This window comes from Euwallacea similis, chromosome 1 (genome assembly GCF_039881205.1).
Source record: "Euwallacea similis isolate ESF13 chromosome 1, ESF131.1, whole genome shotgun sequence".
Lineage (NCBI taxonomy): Eukaryota > Metazoa > Arthropoda > Insecta > Coleoptera > Curculionidae > Euwallacea > Euwallacea similis.
In genome coordinates, this window is record NC_089609.1 from 5,354,678 (window position 1) to 5,373,754 (window position 19,077).

The 19,077-nt window shown below is 37.7% G+C and overlaps 2 protein-coding genes across 5 annotated transcripts in view; one reads left to right on the plus strand and one right to left on the minus strand.

Annotated features, from left to right (window-relative positions):
• The window catches only part of LOC136419914 (monocarboxylate transporter 2-like), a 66,654-nt gene extending 52,070 nt beyond the window's left edge, over nt 1-14,584 (minus strand). For 2 of the 4 annotated variants that reach the window (XM_066406533.1, XM_066406524.1), the window contains exon 1: nt 14,267-14,583. The gene's annotated coding sequence lies outside the window, so the exon portion shown is untranslated. Of the gene's footprint in view, nt 1-14,266 lie in introns of all 4 variants that reach the window. The other 2 variants (XM_066406541.1, XM_066406516.1) reach the window with 2 other exon arrangements.
• Nucleotides 14,585-17,369: 2,785 nt separating this feature from the next.
• On the plus strand, nt 17,370-19,072 carry Chchd2 (Coiled-coil-helix-coiled-coil-helix domain containing 2). The gene is made up of 4 exons (XM_066406594.1): nt 17,370-17,529; nt 17,991-18,163; nt 18,363-18,566; nt 18,813-19,072. The coding sequence occupies exons 1-4, from the start codon at nt 17,480-17,482 to the stop codon at nt 18,821-18,823; spliced, it is 438 nt and encodes a 145-aa protein (XP_066262691.1). The 5' UTR covers nt 17,370-17,479; the 3' UTR covers nt 18,824-19,072.
• The last annotated feature ends 5 nt before the right edge of the window (nt 19,073-19,077 follow it).

The window sequence follows — 19,077 nt, forward strand, 5'->3', positions numbered from 1 at the left end:
GAACAGGGTGAGTGCAAAATCACTTTTTGCAGGTGCGTAAGTGCGCTTGCTTCATCGGTGCCGTTTCGTTAACTAAATTTAAATAATATTTTCCTAAGCACCAATAGACAGAAACTGTTCGTTCACAGCTCCTTTTCCATGACAGAACCGAAGCGGCCGTTTCATTTTTACGGCCCGTCGCTTGCGGCAACGGGCCGTCGCTTACGCCAACGGACCGTAAAGCAAAAATGGCATCTGCTAATTTTTTTAATGCCTTCAGCGAAACGACTAGATGTAATGTCATCCCATTGGTTTCTTCTATTCCGGTAATAATTCTCCCTATCAGTTTCCAACTCCAAGGCAAATTAATCAAACGATGGCACGCAGTTTGTTCGATTACGCCAATAGCATTTTCTATTGGGAAAACTCGCGCAAAGATAGTGTATCCTCATCTCTGTCTATTGAATGGCCCTACTGGACTGGAATTGAAATAAATTTGCCACTAAAGTACGCCGTTAGTGCGCAAATTGGCTTTTACACACAAAAATAAGCCGTTTTCTTAGCTGCAGCGGTCGCAACACTTAGGTCTCGTGCGGATCAGTTCAGCTTCGCACACCGATCAGGAATTATCAGAATTGATGTTTTGCGGTGAAGCGATTATGTGTATTCACGAAAAGGATTTACCAATCAAACACGTTATTAGTGTGCAAATAGGTTTTTGCACACGCAAATAAGACGTTTTCTTAGCCGCAACAATCGCATCGCTTAGGTCTTGTCCGGATCAGTTTAGCTTTGCGCGATGACTAGGAATTGTCCCATTTGATGTTTCAGGGTGAAGCAATTATGTATATTCACGAAACAGATTTACCAATAGAATACGCTATTAGTGTGCAAATTGGCTTTTGCACATGCGAGTAAGCCGTTTGCTTAGTTGGAACGGTCGCATCAGTTAGGTCTCGTGCGGATCAGTTTAGCTTCGCACACTGATTAGAAGTGATCCCATTTCACGTTTTAAGGTAAAGCAACTATGTATGTTCAGAAAAATATGAGCAACAAAGCAAAAGGCGCCTGGAGACGAGATGGGGAAATGTGTCGAATAAACATAACCCGGCGACATCTAATTTAGCATCGTGCGGACCGTAAAATGCGAAAAATGGCAACATCACGTCTAATAAGAGAAAAATAAATATGTCAGCGGCGTTAAATTTATTCGAAAAGTCCGTGAAGAATTATCGCTTCTAAAAGCGGCTTCAGCTTTCAAGCGTAATACTCTGTTCCTGTTTCGAAAAGTTTTATTTAGCTGTCCGGGGACAGCGAACACTGATGGGTCGTTTGTCATCGTTTGTCCTTAATTTCTCTCCATAAAAAAATAATACTTAAGACGGTGAAAATCCAATTGGTGAGGCGTGACTTCCAAAGCCTCGGGTTGCTGTCCGTGTAAAAATTTGAAAAATCCAACCTCGGTGGCAGTACAGGTACTGTTAGGTGCAGTTAAGGCACGCTTGTAAAACTCCCATAAGCTTTTCCACCGAAATCCCGGTTATCTGCCATAAATTTCCTTTATCATTCGGCAGGGTCCTAAAATTGTTTATTTAACCGCAATTTAAATTCAGAAAAGGTACCACCGCGACATTTTTATTTCGCGTTCCTGCCGCATTAAGGAATTTTAAAAACGATTACTACAAATATGTATGCACGAATGCGCCCTGAAAAAAGCTTTTAACCACAACCACGATTAACACGTCAATGGTGTTTTTCGCGTCTCGTCACGTACGCTCCAATCTGGATATTTCTTCATAATTTAACTGTTAAAGTTTGGATAAGTTTCGATGCAAGTAGCTAGCAGGAAGCGGGAACTTAAGGCCTGGGATTTAAGCAGAGCTATGGTGCAGTCGTAAATAAAAGCTCACTGCAAAATTAAATTATCGAAGGTGCATTCTATGCACCCTTTAGCTGAGAAGGCGGAACAAGCGGGGGTTCAAAAATCGTTCTGGAGTCAAAGTCAAGCTCAGCCGAAGGCCCCAAATCAAAACTGACGGAAACGAACGTGAGAAGCCTCTCTACGGGGTGAATCTTAAGTGGGGGTTTTCTTTTTAACACGACAAAAAAACTAAACGAAATCTTTATGTAACATTTTTCAGAAATCTCAAAAACAGCCGAAATTTGCGCGTGTGAAAGTTTGAATAAATAACAAAGTCTTTAATTATAATTTACTCCGGGACTGGCTACAAAAGGTATTCGAAATGGTCGCAATTGATTGTACATGCTGCAGAAGAGATCTTTGTCTTCGAATTACTTTTGCGGCCTTTCTACCCATTCACGCAACTCTGCCACTGTGTTAATTTCCGTCGTAAGCACCAAACTTTTCATGTAACTCCGCAGATAAAAATTACACGGAATTAGATCGGGTGATCTCGCGGGCCATCTTATTGGTCCATTGCAACCTATCCGTCTGTTAGAAAATTGGTTATTTATACGGTCCCGTACTCTTTATTACTTTTTTCATACGCGCACATTTCGGTTGTTTATGAGAATTCGGGAAACCGCTACATAAAGATTTTGCTTAGTTTTTTGAGGTCTATGTCGTGTTAAAAGGAAATCCCTTGCTTAAGACTCGCCCTGAATAAGAAAGCACTCACAAAACCTTTCAGATAACCCAAAATTTCTTATTAAGGTCTTACATTGTTAGAATTAAATTCAGCCAACTGATTTTTGCTCTTATGGCTCTTCGCAAGTTAAGTTTCACGACCAAACAAAATAACCTAATAACTCTTGGAAACTGGATGAAAGCTCCACTAAAAGAAGGACCCGACAAGGAAGAATAAGGCAGAACTTTTGAAATAAGTCTGGCCTATCTTGCATAAAGCCTTGGAGCAAGTACTCTACTTTTTCAGCTTTCCAAAGGTTTCGTATTTTTCAGCGAATTTAGATAGATACATTTAATTCACTCGAATAAGCGCAGCCAAGTTTTCCAGGGAAACTTTTACTTCTTGCACGAAATACGGTTTTATTCGAAAGGAAAGGTGGACTTTTATTCTTCTCTTTTAATTCCATGCAAACACGTTTTTAACCGAAAAAGAGCATTGTGAACATTTCGATTAATGTATTACATTAAGATGAAGATCAGCTTAGATGGAGATAATAAGCATACTATTTGAAGCGGAATAATGCCTTTAGATATCCCCTTACAGTTTAAAGAAACGTTAAAGAAGTACATTTTTTTTCCTTAGGGTTTTTCAATAACAATTAAAGATAATCCATCAAATCAATAAGGATTCGGCAATTCTTACCCGAAATAAAACCATTTAACACACACACACGGAGAACGTGGATAAATCCCACTAGATAAATTGGTTTTCCTGATGTTCCATCCGGGTTTAGAGGGTCGCAAATTATCAATAAGGGCGCTATATACCATTATTTTATTGGTTTTCTGACTAAAGGTAAAGACCTGACAAAGCTCATGGTATATCAGACAAAACGCTTACCTATATTATCAACACAACTGGAAAGGTTAAATTCAGATTTAATGTTACAAACCCTAAATCCGGAGCCCTTTTATGCGCTAAACTGTCTCGGATAAGAATCTCTAAAGTCATATTAAAGCTTTTATAGATTATAACTCCTTTGTGCTCTTAATTTACGGGGGCTCTATAAAGGTCCGAAATTAAAAATGTTTCTAACGACTTTTGCCGTTTATCGATTTCCAAAGGTGGGCTAAATTGACTGCTTTGTTTCGAGGAAAATTAACAAAATGAACCCGCAAATTGGAAAATATTTGCGTTACACCACTGGATATTGATACGGGAATAGCATTACCTGTGCCCTTCAATTCGGGAACTTTTGGGTTTAATTGGACAATGAGGCAATACCGCAGAAGGAAGCAAATATTAAAATAAATTCCAGCAGCATCCTCGGACATAAAAACACGTAAGTTTAAAAATATTTGTACTACGCCACTGAAACTTTATTAGGGAATTCGCTTACCTCTATTCTTGAGTTCGGAAAATACTGAGTTTAGTTTAATAATACGGCAGTGCTGTAGAGGGAAAAAAATATCAAGACACATTTTGAAAACTATTACAGATTTCTTACGAATAATGTGAGCTGAAAATTATTTCTCCCACGCCACTGAATTTTTACGAGGAAATAGCTTGATGTGTATCCTTCAATTTGGAAAATATTGAGTTGCGTTTAATAATAATCCAGTGACGTATAGGGAAGAAATGCATTACGACACAGGTGCTGGCAGCTTTCGTAAATTAAAAAAAGTTCTGTAGAGGAGGATTATTTACCTCAATTTTTAAATTTCAAGATTTTCAAGATCCAAATGAGTTGGTAGATAACTGACCTCACTAGACAGGACAGGACTGTTTTCTTCACTAAACTGATTCAAAATTGCTACCAAATAAGGGACTGAATTAAGTTGAATTAACTCGAAAGGGAGGGGTATTTCCCTCAGGTTTTAGATTTAAATTTTGAGCTAAACTGCGCTCCATAGATGCAACACGGCTACGTGCATATCGTGGAAATTACAATCCGATCGCATGATCCGATTGAAACCAATTCTGTGAATTTCGCAAAGCATTTAAATCGAGCCGAACAATAGTAATTCAAATGCGCAATAATTTGGGTAAGAGAGCTGTATAATTTTAAAAAAGAACGGTTCGTCTGTGCACCCCTATACCAAAATGTATAATCAGAAAAAATATTTAATAAATTACGTGTTACGTCCCATATAAAAATCATTCGACTCGCCGTTCGTCCTCTGCAATTTCAGACCGGACTGAAAGAGAATGGGGTGCATGTCGCCCAAATTTGCATTCCATCCCAACTCAATCCAAGTCACTTCAAAAAAAGAATTGAAAATGCTCCGACCCGATCGAAATTTCGACCCTATGCGTTCATGTTGATGTTTTTCAGGAAGATTCATTTTTAGCCGGTTGTAAAATCGAATCGAAATTCCTCGTGTACACGTACTTTATCACTGATACCTCACAGTTCTGATGCAAATTTGGTTAGACCAATATCCTACACACAGTAATGTTTAATAAAATTATAAATCGTTAAAAAAATTTCGGATACGGATCTTGGAACGATGTTTTCCCTATCCAGAATTGGTCCCTCTGACGTAAAATGATTCACTTGTAGCGCCTAGCATTACTAAAGTTACGTCATTTTGACGTCAATGGATCCAACTGCGTTCCAAACTCCTTGCCTTGGCGCAATACATTAAAACTGAAAACTTTCTTTTTTAATCTGGATCATCTAATTTCCGTGCAAATTGTTCGGCAGAAATACATTTTTTCGTCTGCGAAGCAAACGATCTCTCGCCCACTCTGCGAGGCTTAATGAGACCGATATTCGTTTCTCGGATAAACTTGGTTGGATTTATCCAAGAGTGGATTAAGTATAAGCTCTCATGAAAATCCAGTGAAAAACAAGGGACATTATTTATATAAAATAAACATCCAGCTTTTATATTCCGAAAACAATGCCAAGTAATTTTAGCTGAGGACGAGATCTCCCGCAATTCATTTAAGTTTCCATCGAGGTCTGTCGTATCAATTTGGTATTCTGCGGGGGTGTGTTTCTTCCTGATGGCTTTTGTACGTAACTGATAATAGAATTTGCACGGTTAATTTGTAAGGGACGTGAAATTTGGGTGTATTAACATATTAGGAGAAATTTCATTATCAACGCCTTGGAGACCAGGAAATTCCGTGCAGCTAAAAACAAGACACGCAGCGCTGAAGGAAATATAGTGCAAAATTAAGAAAGTCCCCTGGAAAAATTAGGAAAGGTGGAATTTAAAAAAATACTTAGTGGTCACACCAGGTAGAAATCGCGAACGCTCCGTTCAGTTAAGGTCTTCAGGATTTTTTCAAAAATAGAAGTTTGCGATATTTCTTCATCAATATTTCAACAAGTGCCTAAAATTCGAGGGATTAAAGGGAGAGCAATTGTGAGCTAAGGCAATTGGACTTGGACGTATCTAATAGATCTAGACGAGTAATAGATCAGTTACGTACAAGGTGATCCATTGACAAACAAACGTTGCCGGTGTTTTAACAGATTTGAGGTGCTGAGGTTGTCATTTGTCATATGTCATAAACCATGATTTAATTGTAACACCCTGTATCAGATTTTTTGAGGTGACCTCAGTTTCTTGAAGTTGCATATTTCAGTCACAGAAATCCACAACATCAGAAAAGTATGGGGGTGGAAAAGGGGGAGTAGTCTCAGAAAAATTAGGATCTTACGTGCACGTCCGTATGCGCACAATTGATCGTATTTACTTCTTTGCGCCGAGGGAACAAATCGGGAATCCAAACAATGCAATGCGAAAGCGAGAAAAATGCAGTAAACGTGAAATACTTTTAGAAATTGTATATCAATGGAGAAAATGTATGGACGAACTAAAGGGGATATGACGAATTCGGAGAAAATTGCTCACGTAGAAAGGCGAGTATTGGTGCCTTGAAAAAGCACCAAAACGTCCTTAACATCACCTCTATTTTAGGTAATTTCAATGGGCGCAACGGTGACTTGAATAACTTATCAGAAGCAGAAGACACACTGTGCATGCGACAATTCTTCTTTTCCTCAACACCGACCATTAATGCCATCGCACAGACGCTTTAGGAATAATTACATTGCCGGTAGTATTTTGTCAATGGTGTTCCCATAAACCTGCTACCTGAATTGAATATTTTCAACGTGTCCTTCGGGGCAATTCGAATTGTTTCTCTTCCACCCCTAAACGGCCCCTCGTAAGGAAATCTAATGAAATTTAGCTTAATTTAGTTGAATGTAATAAAACTAGAGTGGCACGTTGAAAGGCTAGGCAAACATCAAACTTTATAACATTTCCTTGGGGTCAGAAACCAATATAATTTAGCGAAACGTGAAGGAAAGCTTAGGGAAACTGATCTTCCAAGCGCAAGAGAACTTGCAAAAAATCATACCTCCGGGTCAGGGAGAGTAGTCGTGTCCACATAATTACCTATAAATAGCCAAGAAGAATTTGCCTCTTCTTAGGCGGCTCCATCTCATTAAGATTTTGTAGTTCAGTGACTCAGATGGGACGCGAGAGCATGTATTGTAAGTGGGATCCTGTACGCCCATGATTCAGCAGAACACAATACGTTTCATCCTTAATGTGTGTTAACGAGATATGGTCAAAAATTTCAATTGATGCTATTTATAGATAATATTACAGCTACGGTCGCTTTAAAAATCCACGGAAAGCTCTCGAAAGAACGCATTGTACAGGGTTCGCCTTGGGGTGCTGATACGATCGACGACATGGAAAATTACGAGTTTAATGTATTTTTGAAGTTTTTTTTTTGTTTTCTGGAAAAAATCTGACAATATTAAAAATAATAAGACAAACTATCAAAACAAACCTTAAGAAACTTAACTGAGGAAAGGTACGCTGATGTATCTATTACCTACTCAGTATAAAGTAGTTTATAGTTTTTTCGATTTGCTCAAAAAGTATTAATTTTTGATATTTATGATGTATATCGTGTTTGTCCATTTTCTTCCTACCAACCTAGTGGTGCAAAAATAATTGCTGCTATTTGAAAAAAGGACTTTTTTCAATTTAAATAATTTTTTTCGGGAAAGTTTTCAAATATTTTCCTTAATTGTTTATAAAAATTTGCTAATTTTCCAGTAATTTAAAATTTATTTCGTCAATTTATGTCGGATAGTTTCATAGATAATTGAATTTTAGTAAAGCCCTACAAGCGTTGAAAAGGTCCTAAAAATCAAAATGAATCAAAAACAGTAGAGAATCAGTACTATGTTGAGTTATGAAACTTATGTTTATTTTCCACAAAAAAAAACAATTTTAATTTAAAAAAAACTTCCATGTTCCTAGTAAAAAAATGAAGTAAGGGCCAGTTTCCGGTTTAACCGGAAGCCATATCAGGCTGAAACTGTTTTTACAATGACAGGTTTTTCCACAAAATGAAAATACAAACTTCAAAAATACATTAAACTTGTAACTTTCCATATACGGATTGTATCAGCTCCCAAAGGCGAATCCTGTATTTATACATGCAGAAGGACTCGAGTAATGCGGTATTAATACCCAAAGGCCGCAATATATGAAATTTATCTTCTCGGTCACGTTCTTGGAGCTCCTCAAGTTGTCACATACTAATGTGTCACCGGTCGACGTGTTTACATATTTGATTTCCGGACGACGACGATTTTTTTGAATTCGAAATCGGTTATAACCCGAAGAATGTTCGTTTTTTATTAGCAAAAATTCTTTAAGTGCTACATTTGGATTCCTTAAAAGGACGTGACTGATTCGTGACACTAATCATCATTATCTTGCCGTCATTATTGAGTTATAACTCAACTTAAATTCCTGAAATAAGTCACTGCCTTGTTCATTGTAGCTTCAAAAATAATACGAATTAGACCGAAATTGGGGCGAATCATGCTCGATCGCGTGCTTAATTCGAGGTCAAAATATGGGGGATTCGGGTCATTTCGAGGGGTACTTTTTTCTGAGGACTTGCCGATTAAAGACGCGATTATCGCAGCTTACCAGCCGAGATACAAGTACAATTTATTTTCCACCACTGTGCGGCAATTAACATTGGAGCCGATTAACCACTCTTGAGAAAATGTTATCGAAGTGTGGGGAAATGCAGAAAAATGAGACCGCTCCATAGAAGAAAAAAATCAATTTAGGCCTGCCAGGGATTTTAATAGGCACAAGTAGGCAGATCCCGGCAAATATTGGGGTGAAACGCTACAGCTCCTGTCGAGCATTATTCTCCTAAAGCAGTAAACAACATTATGATGAATCACTCAGTATGCATTAGATTTTAATTTCGAACTACATCCGAAGTTTTTGAAGGAATTTTCGAAATTTCTTAAGTGACTCTAACCGGTATAAATGGCAATTTCCGAGCCCGTGGAAGTGCCCCCGGGTGACCCAATTCTTCAGCAAACTTCCAACAACTTTTGCCTGACCGGAATAGTGATTTTTAAAAATTTTTAAGTTCCCCAAACCAACCTAAGCAGAAATTTTCAAGTGACTTCTTTCGGGCGCACAGATATTTGTTGCGATTTTGCAGCGACTGAATAGAGCCTTAATAAAGACGGTTTCGGCTGATGAGTGGTTTCACCCTTATTTAGATTGGTGAGTGAAACGAGGAAAGAGTATATGAAATTGAGGTGAAGGATGCCTACCAATAACCGGTCACAGACACCTCAAGAATTTTTTATTTTTTCTGTAACCCAAACCCACCAGTTTTGATATTTAGCCGACTTCGAGGCAAATCAGATCAGTGGATGGAATTTCCCGCAAATTTCCTGCGACTTGGCTCCGATCTAACCCGATGACGAAATATAGAAATTTTGAGGTACAGATCGAAATAGGTTTTGTTTTGGAGAGTTAGTGGATCTTCGAGAATTTTTCAATAAATTATAAGTTTTTTCTCTAAATGTTCCCTTTTTTTTAATTTTAAATTAAGTCCCTCTAATTGCTAACAAATTTTCAGGCACTCCAAAACTAACAAAAACATACAAGCCCCTTGGAAACTTCTTGCCATCTCACGAAAAAACCTCTTTTCCCTCCAGTAAAAGAATCGTCAATAAAGCAAATTTTTATCAGGAACCACCCTGTATGATTCACTTTAACGATTCACTTAATGAATGTGACGATGAACGGCCTCTCTTCTACGGAAGAAAAGCCGACGTTTCGAGCATATTTTTAGCTTTCATTAAAGCGAAAACAACACATTGTAATGACTTCTCGAATGCTAATAAAAAAACGTATAAACGCAATTGATGAGTTTGGGATTTCTGTGATTGATAAATTGTGGTTTTTTATTAATAAATTGTAATTTTTGTGATTGATGAATTGTGATCCTCGCGACTGATAAATTGCGATTGTTGTGATCAATGAATTGTGACTTTTGTGATTTAAAAAATTTTTGTGATTGTTGTTACTCAAACAGAAATTTGGCAAGAAATCTGTTTTTTAGCCAGTGTTTGGCTCGTTTGGGTACGTATACTTTTCCATAAAAACGAGTATATTTTAGCATCTCCCTGCATGAAGCCCCCTTAATTAGCTGCGTCTGGGTGGATCGGATTTCTGTGTAAAGAGGATTAATGTCGGACTTAAAAGTAACCTTATTAGAAGATAAAGTGCGTATTTAGCATGGCCGAATTAACTGAGGGTTGATATTTTACTACGTCTTTTGACGGCAGCCATTGAATTAGTGAAGAACATCCATCCATATGAGGAGACAACATTCGAATCTGTGATCCTGTTGCTTATGTTCCTCTCGACAGGGAATCAAGTTAAATGTTTTGTTAGAAACTTTTCGCCCAATCCCTGTAACACTCGAAAACATCACGCCCGAGTAATAAAGTCTCAAGTAAGCTCCCAAAAGACATCTGTTTCGAATGAAATACCATTTTCCGCTAATTCGATTCGAAGTCATAAAAGTTAAGGGGCGAAGCGCTCAAAACGTTCGTAAACACGGAATTTTAATACTTAGACACGAACCCCTACATTTCGAGATAACGTTAAAAACTTGCTTTTTTCTGATACATTGAGCTCTGAGCTTCCAGCGAGATCAGGAACTGGATTAAAAAAAAATTAAACACATTTTCGTTTTAATTTCATTATTTCTGCTTTGAAATGCAAAGTCCTTTGAAGAAGGGAAAAATAATACAGGATGGGAAAATTTAATAAACTTCCCCTTGAGCATAAAAGGGGATGAAACTTTTCACTTTCTGAATTAATGTTACGCATTAAGTGAGATTTCTCAGGGCTTAAACTCCGTTTAAATGCCAATATATGGTAATGCCAACATGCCTAAATATGAGTCCGAAATTTTAATAAAGCAGAAATGATCTTGATGGAGCAAGTTAGCTTTTGAGTTTGTTAAATTATATAGGAAGTTATGCGAAGTGGCGACATTATGTTCCTGGGACAAAGTGAGCTACTTTAAATAATGCTAGATGGGACAAAACTGAGTTTAACTTCGTGTAAAGTGCGTTAACTTCTTCGCTTAAACTTTAAAAGAGTGGCGATATTTTGTCTGCTTAATGCTTCATATGAAGTTCCCCAATTGTTAGGGTTCATTTCATTCCTTTTGTTTGTGCAGACGCCTACAGAAACGTGAGACTCATTTTAAACAAAATTAGACCAAAAACATCAAGGAGTTCACTCCAAACGCTATTAGAGCCAACTCTTAGTATGTACTAAGAGGAGTTCTTATCAGTTTTGGGTTCGGTCGAATGCGGCGGTTCGAACGTCTCATTCGAATTTCGTAATTTAGGGCCTGACCTCAACTTACTACAATTACTTACCATTCACTATATATCAAAAATTCGACAAAATGCGTCAATTCGGCGTCATTTGAATACGGAATGCTCGAGTGGCACTTCGGGAATGGACCCGTTCGACTGTTAGTGTTTTTAAGAACTTTGACTTCGGTAAAGAAGAATATTTTAACCAGCAACGGTTTCCATTGTTTTCGATTGGGAGGCACCTCAAAGCTAACCTACGAACCTCTTAAACAGAAAAGAAGAAAAAAATAGAAGAATCAAGAATTTGAAAGTACTTTCAAACGAATCTCGCAAACGGGAAACTAAAGAAAAAAATAAAAGAACTGAGAATTTGAAAGCAGTTTAATATTGCAAATAGCCTTGTGCACCCAAAGCATTTTTGCTTCAGAGATACTGCGCATGAAGACCTACATTTACAGCGCTCAGAGTTGAAAATTTTAATAAATTACAACTTTGCAAAAACAGAGCACAAAACCTTTGGACTCATTTAATTTCGACAATCGTTTAAATATACTGCATAAACGCTGAGATTTGCATAAAAATTATCACAGAAGTAGTGGCAAAAATGTCCCGGAATTTCAATAAAATTTTCCGAGTCCGGTCCTGTCCAGAAAAATAGTATGGGGACGCGGAGAATGCAGTACCCACCTCCAACACACTTTTTTTAGTTTCGCCATTTTAATTTTTGTAAACGAAACCGGTGACTAAATGGGTTTATTTCCGAACTAGTCATGTAATGAAAGCAGTCGCCTTAATCTCAGGTAATCCTTAACGGGGCCAGTAAGACGAGGCTCAGCTTAAATTGTCATTTCCTTCCGATTTATTCTATTTTGTGTAACTCGTGTCATATTGCAAAATCCCTCGCTCATCCCACATTCTCGTGCTAAATCTGGGCATTTAAAACGGATCTGTAGCATGCAGGAGAAATGTGAAGTTTTTCTAGAATTCCAATGAAACGAAAAAATCTGAATGAGAAGTGCCGGAGACAATAAAATTATGAGCGCATAAGGGAAAACAGGAAATAAAGGCCACGCAAGCAGCGAATTTATTTCTGTCATTTAAGTAGTCAACAGATTTTATAGAAAATGTACGGGCACGTAGGATCGAAAGTTTGCTATTCAATTCGCGTTTCAATGAAAAGTTCATCGTTCGATTTCAATCAATCAGCGACAATTTATCGAGTTTAGGGCCAAATTAAAACACTCTTAGTCCATTCCAGTCGACTGAAATCTCAAAATTCGCTGGGGAGGAAAATTGCTTAAAATTGCAAATTAAAGGAGGTCCTTCATACCTGTATTTAAGCGTATGGAATTTGCACAGCCAATTTGCCTAAATTAGCATATAGCGGATTTCACGCAAAATATTTTATACATTGTTAAGTCTTCGATGAATTGATGAAAAAGCATAAAATTTTGAGATTTCAATCTGAAATTTTCAACGTCCGCTAAGACTTAGAATACACATGCACAGGCGCCTCGTGCGATAGTCGGGTCCCCTGTGTCTGCTTTACGTCGCTGATCGACAAGTAATTCAATCATTTGCTGGCTGAGATCCTGGATAATCCGAAGGGTTAATGTGCATTCAAAATTGCAGCTAAATATCTCAAAACTTGTAGGAGCTAATAACTCAATAATTAAGTATTTCCGCATCCATGTCCATGTATGAGATTTTTGTTGCATAACGGTGTGGAATAGACTTACTTTCCCTACGTTCTTGTTGCTTGGGCTTTGAATCACCCTGTATATCGATCAGATTTAATTCTTGAACCCCCATTTCTATTTATTGCCGTGGCAATTAAAACTTGAAATTTACTAATAAAAATCTACTGTTGATCGAGGAAATTAAAGCAAAAATATGATTTTTTTGGGCGGCATTTGAAGCAATTTCCTGCACAACATGTAGGTATACAGGGTGTCCCAAAAATATATCAACGAACTTTAAGGGGTGATGAAGGACATCAATACAAACTTTTTGTCCTTAATAAAGATGTACCCGCAAAAGCGCCTTTAGGGCTGTGGAACAAATAAAAAATTTTAAGCTATGTGAAATAACTAAATTAATTCATGACTAGTTGGACTCCACTGTCTTTCGTTGAACATTTTTTGTTTCAACTACATTTGTTGTCGGGAAACATAAACATTTCTTTACCACAATTAAACATTTCAGAGATGCCAATTTTAAGACCGTAGTAGGTATTATTTGTACATTACGATTATTTAATTGGCACAGTAACATTCAGTTCGTAGACTTTTAAATCAAAATTTGTATTGAAAATGGATTTGAATTTCCATTGGAAGAACTTACCAATGTGCACCGATGGATAGGAAGAGGAGGCTCTGCAGCATGGCCCGCGCGTTCTCCTAAGCTAAACACCATGGATTTTTTTCCTTTGAAGTTATCTCAAATCTTTGGTATACGAAACGGCTATCCGTAATGAGGAAGATCTCTTAGCAAGAATAATGGCCAGTTGCACACATCTAGAAGCTATTCGCTGAATATTCCATAGGGCCCACGAGTCAATGAACCGATGGTGCAATCTTTGTACTGAAGCAAATGGTCAACATTTTAAACTATTTCTGTAAGCCATCGTTTGTTTACCAATAAAACAACATCTAACACGAACAAAAAGTGATTATAATGGCTAAAGTCGTATTGCCTTTTTTCTGCTCGAACGGCTTTTGCGAGCATATGCTTATTTAAGAAAAATAGTTTGCATTAATGTGTCAGAAAGTTTGTCGGTATATTTTTGGGACATCCTGTATGAGGTCTACATATGAGAAAACTTGTGCTTGTTGCTTGTACTCGTAGGTAGGAGATGCGCCCAAGGATGGCCCTAACAAAATCCGCTTTGCTTCCAAAAACGGGCAAATCGGTCAAAAACTGCTTTATTTCCCAAATGTCGAATTTTCAATTGCCCTCAGTCTTATTTAGTAACCTGAAATGTACTAATACCAACCTCGCAGCTGCTTACTGCAGGAGCCACCCCCAGATATCTCCCCCGGTTACACAGTTACCCCCAACCAAAATCAACAGCTGGCGTAGCCATTCCTCCTCAAAAGAGACCAGAAGAAAAAATCCGAAAATATTAACCGACCGGAAATCAGTCCCAGATCCACCTGCAGGAATTCCGAGCACGTGCCGCATCACCGGCCGAACACGCGACGAATCCGTCGAAACCAGTGCGGCGCCGTTTCCTGATCAACGTCGCAGGACTGCAGCCGACTAATGAAGGAACGGCGAACGCGAAGCTCGTTTTCGGCCCTGCGGAAGCTACAGGAGTAGGAGCGAGGCCGCAGGAATGAGGAAGAAATCTCGTTTGGTTTCGCTACACCCTCGCTCGCAGCGGAGCTTGTGCTTTTTCGTTCATTATCGTGGATTGCAGGACCACAGCTCCACATGCTGAAAGTGGTGCTTTACGCACTGTCAACTAGCCATTAAAATTTGCTACAGGTGCACGCGTTACGCCGAACAGCGAGCAATGCCGCGAACCGATCGGCAAACGGAACCTCAAAGAAGTCTGATAATTCTGGATTTCAAGGAACCCAAGGAAGAACAGAGCGTGTTTCGCCTTGGTGGGTTTTCATGCAGGAAAAGTATTGTTGCAGAGAGTTGTGGGGAATTTCACTTTCCCGTTCTTGGGACTTTGCAAATTTGTCAAAGCACTGTGGATGTTTGTCAACATGATTTAATTGGAAACCCTCTTTTTCGGGCCACTTCATTGTGCATAAGCAGTTAAACAATGAAGAAAACAAGGCCAGAATCCTTCCTGTGTTCGCTAACTAATGGCCTTTGTATCTTGCAACCGTCCAAACCTGCAAAGGGTCAGTCCCTTTGATGTTCGGGAAAAAACCAGTGAAGAGAACATAGCAAACGGTTTGCTGCACAGAGACAATTTGCGAACCTTTTTGCAAATACTTTTGTGCTCGCATCCAATTTAGCATTTCGTTTGCCGTATGGTTCCTTGACACAGGTTCGTCCGTCAGCGAAATCTTCCGGCCTTTCAGATGTTAAAAAGGAAAATCTCCATTCATCAGTTTCCATTCAGCTCCACTCTACTGCAGGAACTTGGCAGAAATTGATAACACAAATACATAATTTCGAGGTTCAAATCGAGCAATTATTGGAGCGTGGATGGAAACATCCTGTTTCTCCCCTGACAAAATGGCGAAACGTCGAGCGATAAGGTACAAATTAGGTCAGGACGAACGAACCGCTGTACTCGATGATAAAGCTCCAATTGTATTTAGGAAATGGTTGGTAAATGGGCAATGAAGCTGTAGCATATACTATGCATTTTATTTGAAATTTTCGTTAAGACTTTCTTTGTTACGAGTTCCTTTGTTAAGAATTTATTCGCATATTCTAAATGGAGACCATTGAGCTTCCGTCCTGATGCAATGCAAATGCTAATGGTTTATGCAAGTTACGTGTTCTGCAGCTGCGAGAGTCGGAATAAGTTCTTCAACGCAAATAGATAAATTAAAATAATGTTTCCAAATACGGGAACATAAATAACGAGTCATTCCAGAACTTACAAAGATGTACACACACGAAAATTCGACGAAGGCAAGCAGCAGAAAAGCAATTGTGAGAGATCTACTGACCTCCTTACTATGGCCTTATGTTCCAAGGTTGAATATTTCACTTTTGCAGAGAAAAGGCCCTGTATCTTCATATATTACCTCAAAACTTTAAAAATTACCTGCTACAGTAATGAACGATAACTAGGGAAGGACGGGAAAAACTGAACTAGACAAACTCAACAACAAAGCCCGCAATTTATGAGGGGCTTCGCTTCAAGCCTTATATATCAACCTTGCGATCATAATATGATATTCAACGAGCAAATTCGCTCCTTAGAAACCAGTGTTTTATGTAATTTTTTAGTGGTATGGTCTAGAACGAACAGGACGTTGCTAAAAATTGTCAACATTTCACTAAAATTGAGCCCATTTTTTGGCCTATCCTAAAACTCATCTTCTGGCTAGCTACGCGTCATGGATCGCAAAAAGTATAGATAGCATAGAAGCTAAATAACATTCCAACACCGATTCAGAATGCCTAATAGAGAAAATTCCATTTACAATTCCACTAGGAATTTGCAAATTATGTTCAATCACCGAGTACCAAATCTCATTAATGTAGACATTATTACCTATTCAGTATATATGATGTGAGATTGAGTACTATAGTTAATCTTAAATATTTGTATCAAAAATGTTTTGTTGCAGATGAATATAATACATAGACACCTAAATTAAAACTTTGCACTTTGCTCTCTCTGCTGCCTGTAGATTCCAATAATCAATTTTGGCAACATTTCGCAATTCACTTTCACAGTTTTAAAACGCAGCATCGGAATAGTTAAATCTAAATTTTAAATACAATCCCTATCCAACGTAGATAATTGATTAATCCAAATTTCGTATCAATATCATTAACGTGTTGGAAAAATAATATCGGAAATTCCTTAAAGTGTTTCTTTAAGGAACTTGTAAATCTTAATGAAATATTTTCTGAAGACAAAGAACATTTTGGGAATTAATATAATCAAAAATAAAATTAGGGACACAGAGTACTCATACCTATTTCTGAAACTAATAAATGGTTTGAAATATCTTAGTGCGATCCTGCGTCATGGTAAATAATGAATTAAGTACTACTCTACGTCGTTTATCTGCGCTTATTCTAATAAACCAGATTCGTATAAGTACAACGAAGATAGTCATATAGTGAAAGACCAGATATATTTAATCTGACTTACAATTGCCGCATTGCCACGTCGATATATTTATCCCGAATGTGGGAATATACTATCGTAACAATCACGGTTTTCTCCAATGCGGATGTACCATAATCCAACTAGTTGAAAATCAGATAATAAGGATCAATTGGATCTGGATCATTGTTTCTAAATAGGGGTAATATTGAATAAATAAAAATAATTAAACGCATTTATTTGATTGTCTTTCAGATTAAGTATTGGCAGCGTGGCCGTGACGTCAAAGATATTTTCTTAGAAACGTCAAGAACGCAAACGTCAATAATTTGTCTTGTCATAAACATTGTGCGATTTGAGTCGTTTTTAGTGCTTTACGTAACGAACGAAGCTCTAGAAAAAGCATAGTTTTTGTTAATATTTGCGATTTGTAATAAAAACTAATTAAAAATGCCCAGACGAGGACGCACAGCATCCCCCTCAAGAGCGGCACCTTCGAGGTAACATAAAAAATACATCTAAAATACTGAAGTTTCGTCCCCCATTTTTTAGAAAAGATCACGTTTCTTTTTCTTAAGGAATATTTGAACGTTATGATAAAATATTTCATTATTATTTAAGTAAATAATTGTTATGAATCCATGGGGTGTTAATTTTTAATCATTGTTTTAACACAGCTTAATATAGCATTACAGAGAAGATTTGCATTGTTTCCCTTTCCACCCTGTACATCGTCTGGTTGTTGATATTTTCTGAGTTGCTCCTCAATTTAAAAATTGGAAGCAAATAACCTTTCTTTGGTTGAGAAGCACATTAATGTCGTGCAAATGTATGTTAAATTACAACATTTGAAGCATGGGATGAAAATATGTGTTGGCCTAAGCCCATTAACGAGGAGTTTAAATGAAAATCTATTCCATTTGAATTCTTCTTTTATACTTTTAATATATCTATTTTTCAGGACCACTCTGCCAGCCAGGACTGCTCCAACCCATCCACCAGCTCCAGTCCAAGCAGCCCCAGTTGCCCCAGCACCATCTCAAGGCCCTGGCCTTTTCGGCCAGATGGCTGCCACTGCTGGTGGTGTGGCCATTGGATCTGCCATTGGACACACAGTTGGACATGCTGTAACAGGTGAGTTATAGCCAAAAAATCCAAATATGTAAAGCAAAAATTCTGCTTGTTATGAACTTCAAAGTGTTTTTTCCATGGCTTTAAATTTTCCAATTTATCAAAAAAGTGGCATTGAGGAAATAATAGATGTAATGATGACATTGTTTCCACTTTCAAAAATGTATAAAGAAAACACTAAACATATCCTTTTTGTATGAAGGTATGTTCAGTGGTGGATCCAATGAAGCTGTACCCCAACAACAGGCTGCCCCAATTCAAGAATATGGACAACAACAACCCAATGAATCCACTGGCCCTTGCGCTTGGGAAATTAAGCAGTTTTTGCAATGCGCCTCCACTCAGTCTGATTTGACCTTGTGCCAAGGATTTAATGAAGCTATCCAACAATGCAAAATCAGGAACAGTAAGTGTTTTTTATATATTTTCATATTTCATTACATTTATTGCACCCACTTCTGCGTAAAACTAAAAATTTTAGATTTAAACTATTTCTCGCAGAAAGTAAATTGTCTGTTCAGTTACATGTTTATCTACAATAGTCAATAGTCAATTCAAAATCATGCATTTAGTGAACCACTGATTTGACTTCGGCCCCCTTTGAAGATTTGTATCTAACGTTTACTAATAAAAAATCCCTTTTTTCTTTCAGATGTTGCATAAATAATTTAGGAGTCGTAGAAGAAAACCAATTTTAGTTTTAATTAGAACTTGAAGCACTTGGAATGGATTACGAATTAAAGACCTTCAGTGTTAACTTTTGAATGGTGATACTCGAATCCAGCTTCAGTAAATATATAATTTATCATCTAAAATAAATCGTTTGTTATTGTGGTTTTTCATGAAATTTCTCTATCGTGCATTTTTTGTTATTTTATTGCAATAAATTAAGGGTCGAAGCATTCAAGTACAGGCAA